The following is a 9,155-nucleotide window of genomic DNA, read 5'->3' as shown; positions in this document are numbered from 1 at the left end:
ACAAACCTGACAAGTGGAAACGTATATGCCTAATAAGCAACTATATATACTGACATGTCTATCAACCTTTGTTTAAATTACATTCCCACATGTAATATAAATGAATTAACAGGAGAGAAATTTTTAATTAATGTAAAAAGAGAAAAGCATTACATGAAAACTGTAACTGACATATTACATGGCGTGATTGTCGTGGTTTGAATGCAAGGTGCTCCATCCGGGTTACCGCTGTAACCAACAACAACAATATGGCGGCGTGCATGTTATAGACAGATTTACTTCTGTTAGAAAGCAATGTTTTTTTTATAGAATTAGGATTGTTCGAGTGAAATAACTTAGCATCATGGATGAACGCCATTGGTGGATAGCTGGTAAAATCCAGGAAACATTTAAGATAGGCGGCTATGACAATCCAACGCTGCTGGAGGATTTTATGACAGAGGAAGGAACGCTCACAAAGATTAAACCGTTTCCTGAAATCGAGTGGTCCATGTCGTCTTTTCTTTTATTCAGAAAAACCGGAAAGTTCGACATTGTCATCGAGAGAATTGTATGTCACTGGAACGCTAGCTGCGTTAAAAGATGTGAATTTAGATAATGTAAACATTCTTTACTTTCTCAGAAACCGAGTAGACAAAGATGTGGATGCTCATCGGATGGAACGAGATGTCTTCTGTGGAGAGCTCAAACACAATACTATCGAAACACTCACTGCACTGTTGTCCGACGTTTACCTTCCGCTTATTAAGGCACAGAAAGAATGGGGAGAGTGCAACAATGAATGCCAAACTAACCTTACACATAGCATGGACAAATTTTTGACAGCTTTAAATGAGTCCACTGCATCCATGCAAACTTCAAAACAGTTGGTGAGTTTGAACAATACAGTAGGCCTAGATGACAAAAAGAAGTCAAGCCGCTTTGTCCCTAATAAATTAATTAGCACTAATATAAGATATTTCCATTTTTTCATATTCAAGTATCTGACCGAATCATGAATGAGGTTGGTCTGCATTACCATATATACAGTATAGCAAGAACATGGTTTTAATATTTTGAATAAATTGTAAGTGATTATAAATCTTTAATATTGCTTTTCAACACTCTATCACTTCTGAACATTTAAATGGAAGATTTGTTTTTCATTAGCATTTATGTAACAGAAACAGATTGAGCATAAGAGAAGTTCTCTCTACTGGAGAGGTATATTGTGGCTAGCATTCACCAGGGTTACGTTTATTTTCATCATTTCCCATTATATAATACCAGATGCTCAAACAGCCAGAAAATGTGATTTTGAATGACTTCAAACAACAAAGAGCTGCAGCCCTGGATCCCCAGTTGAATAGTCAGTATGAAGAACTTGTGAATGACTGGATGAATACAATTGAAACAACATTAAATGATACCTCTGATGAAAGGTAAACATTTTATTTTTGCTTTCATTATATAATTCTGATCACGCTTTAATTATCATATGATTATATATAGACACTTCATTTCTGCATTTTCCTAAAGTAAAAACAGTTTCAATAATGGCTCATTGAAGGAAATATTTTTGAATGTGTGCATGCTAGTTTCATAAAATCTCTCACAGCTTTGATAGACCGAGAATTTTAAAGAAATCTTATTCAATTTTGAATGTGTGGCTTTGCTTATACAGTCATTTTTTCTCAGCCAATTCCACATTCATCAAATCTAAAGTTCCTTGGCTGTAAATTTTTGTTTAGATTCTGTGTCTTATTACAGAATGCATTGTGTTACTTAACGACACCTTTCATTTATGTCATTAATCAATGATATGATTTATCTTCTGATTTATAAATCAGACATTAATGTAACATGTAATGCTTTTCTAGGAAAGTGGCATTTCCAGATGAACCAGCCTCTAGGTGATTCTATTTATGTGTAGCTCTAGTTTATTATAGAGTTTGCTGTTGATGAAATAGTTATACTTGTTGGATGTTATTGTGTACTTTAATAATGAATAATGCTACACAACTCAAGAGATTTGGGTCAGAAAGCTAACCTGTTTGTATAGAGTGGAAACTCTCAATGCTGTGTATTAATGCTGTAACCAAGAAGACTTATTTTATCACACCTGATATTAGAATGTAGGCGCTTTGCTTGCTGTCGTTAGTATGTGGTTATATAGATAATGCTTTTGAGTATGATTTCATCACTACTTATTTGATAATCATCAGCTAGTCATTACCAGTAGGCTTTAATTAGTCCAGCAGTACTGTGTTGAAATGTCGTGTATTGTTCACATCCCGTTATGTTTACATTGTTGGACTACCTGGTAAAATATTTTTCATCTGAATGCTGCAATAACTGCATTATAACAAATGAACATATAAGTGTTCTTTTTGCTGCTTTTTTTTATCTTATGTGCAGTTTATGACAAAAATGGATATGTGTAAATTTTGCAGCAGCTATAGTTTTCTATTTACGTTGGTTATCAACTTCTCCCAAAACACAAGTGCTATTACAACCTGGAACATATACCTTGATTTGTGTATTTGACATTTTCACTCAAATAAATTACATTTGCAGAGTTCATGCTCCTACATTTTATATTTGATCTGTTGACTGTGCAGGCATCATGTCATGCTAATCTTTATTTTACCACAATATACTTGATATCAATGTATTGGTTTTTTTGTGTGTGTGTTAAGTTTGAATTAGTAACAGTTTTCCAAAACACTAATCAACTGTAGACCTGTAGAAATCAAGCATAAAAATTCCTTGAGTGATTTACGTTTTTTTATGAATTGCAAAGTTTTCATAGAATATAGTTATCACTTATATACCTAAAATATAAAAAGAAAGAAAAAACAAAACAAAATTACCTGCATGCTTTTTTATCTTGGATATATAAAAGATGAATGATGTATTATAAGATTTATCACTATAATATCGTTATATATTTATTTTATATTATATTTATACTATTTAAAATATTTAGACAAAGGGTTGTATCAATTTAGTTATATTAACAGAGTCTGAATATTCAAAGCACATCTCAGATTCACAATTGCTTCTTTTTAATTTGTTTACCTTAGAAAGTGAACTGATGAAAATAAGTAAATAACAATGATAATTTCCAAACTCAAAATTTCTTATGTAGGTGGTTATGATATATGTACACATACCAGTGCTGGTATAGATAAAACCCAGTAAATGTTGCATGTATATAAATTGACAAGCGAATAAAATTACATTGAGTGAAACAAACTGTGTATTCCATAAGAGTATGGTTGAATATTCAGATTCTGGTGCATGTTGACATCCAGAAGTGGATCAAGAGTTTGCTTTCTAACTTATTGGAAATGGGAATGAATGGCAGTATTGTATTCCTTTATATAGAGAAAAGATTGTTTGTGAATAGTTGATATATATCTGCATAAGTATGCCAGATGTAGTGTGAGAATTGTTTTATCAATTATTAGAACAGATTTAGACAGAGGTATTTATTGGAGGATATGTTGAATAACCAACAAATTATTTCTTTTTATAAGGTTTTAAGATATCTTAGGTATCATTTAAAAAGTTAAAAGCTTGTAATTGGTTTAAGAAAGGGGAGATAATTTTGTTGATGTCTATCTAAGTAGCTGGTAGATGTTTGAAAGAAGGGGAGATAATTTTAGAAATTGAATTATTTTGTGCCACTTTTTGTGACAAAAGGTTTTTATGTTATATAATTAATCAACTTTAATATGTATAGAAGCAGGGAAAAAACATTATTTACTAGAGGAGATTGAAGTGTGCTATTAACTGGTTTGGGTTTTGACAAAGTGATTGACCGTTTTATCTTGATACACAAGACCAGTTGTAAACCGGTGTTGTGTTTTCATCATGTTCTTGATAAAGAAATAGATGAAAATCTTGAAATGCGTAATTGATAGCTTGTAATCATTCAGGAATTAATTTCTGTCTGTGTACTTCCTCAGATTTTTGGACCCAAATGCAGGACCACTGTCGGAGCTGGAACGATGGCGCCGACGTCAGCGACTTCTGACAAACATCACAGAACAGCTAAAGAGCAAAGAGTGCAAGGCGGTCATAGGAGTTCTGATCACAGTCAAGTCCAGACTTCTCAAAAAATGGAAGAATGTTGATGCATCGTATGTACTTTCGTTTTGCCATATACGATGTGTTGGGTTTTAATGATTACTAAGCTTATTCAAAGGAATGACCTTGACCTATCTACAAGATCAAAACGAATTTGCTAAATTGCTTAACAAATACAATCATATTTCTAAAACCTAAATGTCAAATTGTCATAATATTGGTTCAGGGTGAGGAAAAAATATTGGTTCAGGGGTTTTCTGGTTTTGAAAGGTTACCAGGATGTGAAAATTCGAAGATACCCTTTTTGACCAGCGATTGGTAATGAAATAAATTTACTTTTATTAAGGATGAAATACATGCAGATTCTAAAAACACCATTTTTGTTTTGCAGAATCACTGATGCCATGAATGACACTAAGGACAAAGTGAAATATCTTGAGTCGCTGAGACGCCATTTTGACCAACTGTACCACGATGCCACGCCGGCCTCCATCATCAACAATGCTATTCCTGGTATCACCAATAGTGTGAGGCAGATGGACTCTATCTCGCGGTACTATGCTCGCGTGGGCTTCCTTGGCCTCATGTTCACCAAGATTACCAACCAGTTGGTTCTGGCATGCAAGGAGTACATCAAAAACTGTACCATCACGGTGTACGATGGCGATGAGTTATGGGATAGAATTGGCGAGGAGATTCGTAGTCGAGACACAATTCCAACTGTTGATACTCAGCATAAGTTCCTCAAGAGCCAAGTAGAAGCAAACCTGAAGGTAGATACCACATGTATCTACAAATAACCGAGTCATGAATAAAACCAATTCCTTTAGAAATTCAATGCAGCAACCATTTTTGCTACAACTTTTAAACCCTTGGTTAGAACATTTTGCTCACTTTTGACTCAAAGCTGCCTTCCATATTACAACAGCGTCATCCCTCTAAGGAAACTATTTTCCCTTTTTAAATTCTATTTTTAGTACAAATTCTTAAGAAATTGAATTTTGCAGTTTTAACCCTAAGCTACCTAAAATGACATATAAATAGTTCCATTATCAAATAAAACCACAATTTTGAAGATTATCAGTAACAATATACCTAAAAAAGTAATACACATAAGATTGGCTGTATCCAAGCATAATACTGTTATAAAATACATCTTCACACACTTACTTTGTACACTGTACTTTGATTTTTAAGAATGGTCCAACTCGCGGGAAAAGTAAGGAAGGAAAGGATCTAGGCCTGCAGGATGACAGTCTGTTTGGGCGTCTGAAAGCCTGCCTAACCCTCCAGGGTTACTACCGCGAGATGCTCCGGTCCTTGAAGGATGCCTTGGGACAAAGCCAAAACCTGTCCCATTTCCCTTCTCTTAGTAGTGTAGGAGGACCAGGGAGTTTTACTGGATCTAAGTAAGTACATTGATATTGTAACAAAGGATTCGTTGTTTAACTGAGTAACCAGCTGATGATTTCTAAAAGTCGTTTAAAAATTAGAGTTCATTCGATAAATCATTTCAATGTTAGACGGCTGGGATCAATTTCTGCTGGTGGTACTGATTTGTAAATGAAAACATGTGAAAACAAAATATTTGAACTATATTTATTTATGTCCAAATCTTGAATTAAATGAAATAAATTTTGTGACCAATTCTAGGCCAAAGCCAGGTACCAGTGGGGCGTCACGAGGAACCAGCATGTCCCCTAAGAAGGGTCAGTCGATCATGATAGCAGACACCCAGGGACACGGAGTATCAATTGCTGATGAGGAGGCCATCATGTCTCACATGGATTCCTTCTGTAACCGTATCCGTCAACTGATGGATGTTATCAACACGCTAGCCCAGTACAACAAGTATGCATACAAACTCCATTGGTAGCAAACTTATACTTTCATGATTGTTTTTTTTTTATACTCTAAAGCCTTTTAGAGAAATTTTGTCTGAAAGAATAAAGTCTAATGAATATTTTTTCAAAGTGCGGAAAAACAATAAGCAAAATTTACATAATATGTGTGATTTAAATTCATATTTAATATTCATTAATTTTCGCCTATAGAATGGTACACTCTACAACGGGAATACCTCGCCTGAGAAAGGAGGATCTGATAAATGAAGATGAGAATGAGAAAGATGTCTATAAGTATCGTAAACGCCAACAGGAAGCTCTCAAGGCTGCCAGTGAGTCATTATTTCTTCATAGTAATTGGTTATATAACTGTTATAACCCAAATTTAATTTTAGATCATGATTATATTCAGACTTTAAAGATTTATTGCAATGTTTTCTATAAATCAATGTAGAATTGTGTAGAAATATCAATAATAAATTTACTAAAACTGTAATGTATTCATGAATTTGTGCATTTATTATTGTTGATGTATTGAAGTTTGTGTGTATCTTGTGTAATAACTTGTACACCTCCACTGTAGTGGTATATGAGGATGAGGAAGCAGAAGGTGGTGTGACATCTATACAGATTACTTCCCCTGAACGGAGCCTCGGAGCGATAGCAGAAGATGAAGAGAACCAGGATGACCCTGGATCTGACCAAGAGGATGTTGCTACAGAGAAGAAAGAGGTTCCACCTGATCCAACGGATGATGTTTTTGATGTGACCAATGGAAAGCAGGGACTTAGTGATGAGGAAGTGGCCATTATAAGTAAGATAGTCACAGATTCTGTCATTTCTCAAATCATATACAGTCAAACCTGCTCTAACAAGCGCCTGTATATAACGACCGCCTGTCTATAACGAACGGTTTTTAGACTCCCCGTGCGTTTTTACTATATAATGGCACTGTGCATAACGACCACCTGTCTAATGTGGCTAACTACCGGTCATTTTAGCCCCGTCAAAGTTGTATAACGACCGGTCGCTGGGATCGACTTTTCGAGTACCGAGTACAGTGTGTGTGAAGTAGCGTCCCTTTGACCTACTTCCGGTAATTAACTCCCTTTGTAAGCAAATGGCAGCCATTACTGAAGCCCACGCTATGAATTGTTTATACAGTACTGTTTGGTTTATAACCTAGCAGTCGTAACATTTGAGGTACAAATATGGTTGCCAACTTAAGGATGGAAGTTTTAACGACCGTTTATGCCTATCGAAGACTGAAATTATGTTTGTTCGCGAACGCCGTGTGCACGAAAAGATCACTCGTAAAGCGTGATTTTGAAGCCACAACTCGGATGATACGGTAGGCAAAATAAAGCATGCCAATTTATTTAATGTGTTTCGTTATATTCATTGTCGATATTTAGCATTGTTTTATTACTAAGAAATGGCTGTACTTAAGGTTTTTCAAATTAGGCCTTTAAAGTTACGTTCTTCTTCTTTACATTAGAGTCAGTCGGATTATCGCCCGATGTAACCCGGGTATTCTCGATGTGTTTATAAGATATACGGTCCCATTTCTTGGTAGAAATGTTACTGAAAATTAATATGTGTACCTGCATTGTGATTTTAATAGTTTTGAAACATTATATTGTGAGAAAATGCCTCCAAATCGATCTTTCATGTTCCGAGATTAATCCGTCAAAACTGGTTACACGGCAACATTACATACGACTTGCCAGCGAGAATGTGTTGTAAAAAAAATATTACAGGCATACATTGTCTGAAAATAATCGTTCAAAGATAATTCCAGGCCATGTGAAGTCAGTAATTAGGTAATGATTATGTTCAAAGCTGAAAAAATCTACTAGGTATCAAAACGAGTTGTTTTTGTAATTTCGTGATTTTTGATCGAAATTTCCGATTGCATTAAAATAAAACGAACACAAATAACGAAAATATATTGACACAATTATTTCTTAGATAATGCATGGCAATAAATATATACACATCCAGTAGCAGGACTGTTTTGTATTAATACAATTCTGTTTTATTTACTGGCTTGTTGGTTGGCACGAAAGCCCCAACCTGTCTATAAAGGCAACCTGTCTATAGTGACCGTTTTTCTGTCTCCCCTTCAGTGGTCGTTATAGACAGGTTTGACTGTACTAATGAACAAATCTGTCACAATGCATCATTGTATCTTTGTTTCACCATTATAACATATTGATCTATAAATTGACCCATGCATGCCTTGTGATGAGTTCATCTACCCATGTTAATTGCAGTTCTGTTATTAAGGAATTCATAAACTGATGCAATTTCACATTAAGCCTACCTACAGTGTAAAGACAAAGGGTGCTGGATCTCATTGATGTTATATATCTTTGATAATTTTGTTGTTGATATGTAGTTTTTTTTACACCATTTTTCAATAGGGAAGTATTTTCCTGAAGAAGAAGAGGATGAAGGTCCCAGTATATCTTACACAGTGGCTAAACATCACGAAAGTATGATGAAGGCTATGAGTGAAAATGTCACTACCAAAACCATGCTGGATGTGGAATCTAAGGTAATTCACAAATCAAAATAAAAAGCAATTTATTCTAATGGTATTTTTAGCCCACCATCATCAGATGGTGGGCTATTCAAATCGCCCTGCGTCCGTGGTCCGTCGTCCGTTGTCCGCCGTCCGTCGTCCGTCCGTCCGTAAACAATGCTTGTTATCACTATTTCTTAAAAACTGCCGCAGGGATTTTGTTCAAACTTCACATGGAGGGTCCCCTTGGTCCATATTTGTGCCATACAGATTTTGAGGCTGATCCGAAAAACAAGATGGCCGCCAGGCAGCCATCTTTGATTTTGGCAGTTGAAGTTTGTTATCAATATTTCTTGAGAACTACTGAAGGGATTTTGTTCAAACTTCACATGGAGGTTACCCTTGGTCCCTAGTTGTGCCATACAGATTTTTAGGCTGATCGGAAAATCAAGATGGCCGCCAGGCAGCCATCTTTGATTTTGGCAGTTAAAGTTTGTTATCAATATTTCTTGAGAACTATTTAAGGGATTTTGTTCAAACTTCACATGGAGGGTCCCCATGGTCCATATTTGTGCCATACAGATTTTGAGGCTGATCCGAAAAACAAGATGGCCGCCAGGCAGCCATCTTTGATTTTGGCAGTTGAAGTTTGTTATCAATATTTCTTGAGAACTACTGAAGGGATTTTGTTCAAACTTCACATGGAGGTT

The 9,155-nt window shown here is 35.4% G+C and overlaps 1 protein-coding gene across 1 annotated transcript; it reads left to right on the top strand.

Moving 5' to 3' along the window:
• Nucleotides 1-250: 250 nt before the first annotated feature.
• On the top strand, nucleotides 251-8,478 carry LOC138313952 (uncharacterized; the record flags this gene model as incomplete). Its single annotated transcript, XM_069254179.1, has 10 exons — nucleotides 251-869; nucleotides 1,270-1,421; nucleotides 1,860-1,892; nucleotides 3,954-4,127; nucleotides 4,466-4,847; nucleotides 5,272-5,483; nucleotides 5,728-5,925; nucleotides 6,129-6,250; nucleotides 6,502-6,732; nucleotides 8,345-8,478. Coding segments are annotated over exons 1-10 (1,851 nt in total), but the record flags the coding sequence as incomplete, so codon positions are not given.
• Nucleotides 8,479-9,155: the final 677 nt, after the last annotated feature.

The sequence above is a fragment of the Argopecten irradians genome, unplaced genomic scaffold (genome assembly GCF_041381155.1).
Source record: "Argopecten irradians isolate NY unplaced genomic scaffold, Ai_NY scaffold_1106, whole genome shotgun sequence".
In the NCBI taxonomy this organism is placed as follows: domain Eukaryota; kingdom Metazoa; phylum Mollusca; class Bivalvia; order Pectinida; family Pectinidae; genus Argopecten; species Argopecten irradians.
The sequence above is the reverse complement of the archived record's forward strand: the minus strand, read 5'-3'. Positions and strand labels throughout refer to the sequence as shown.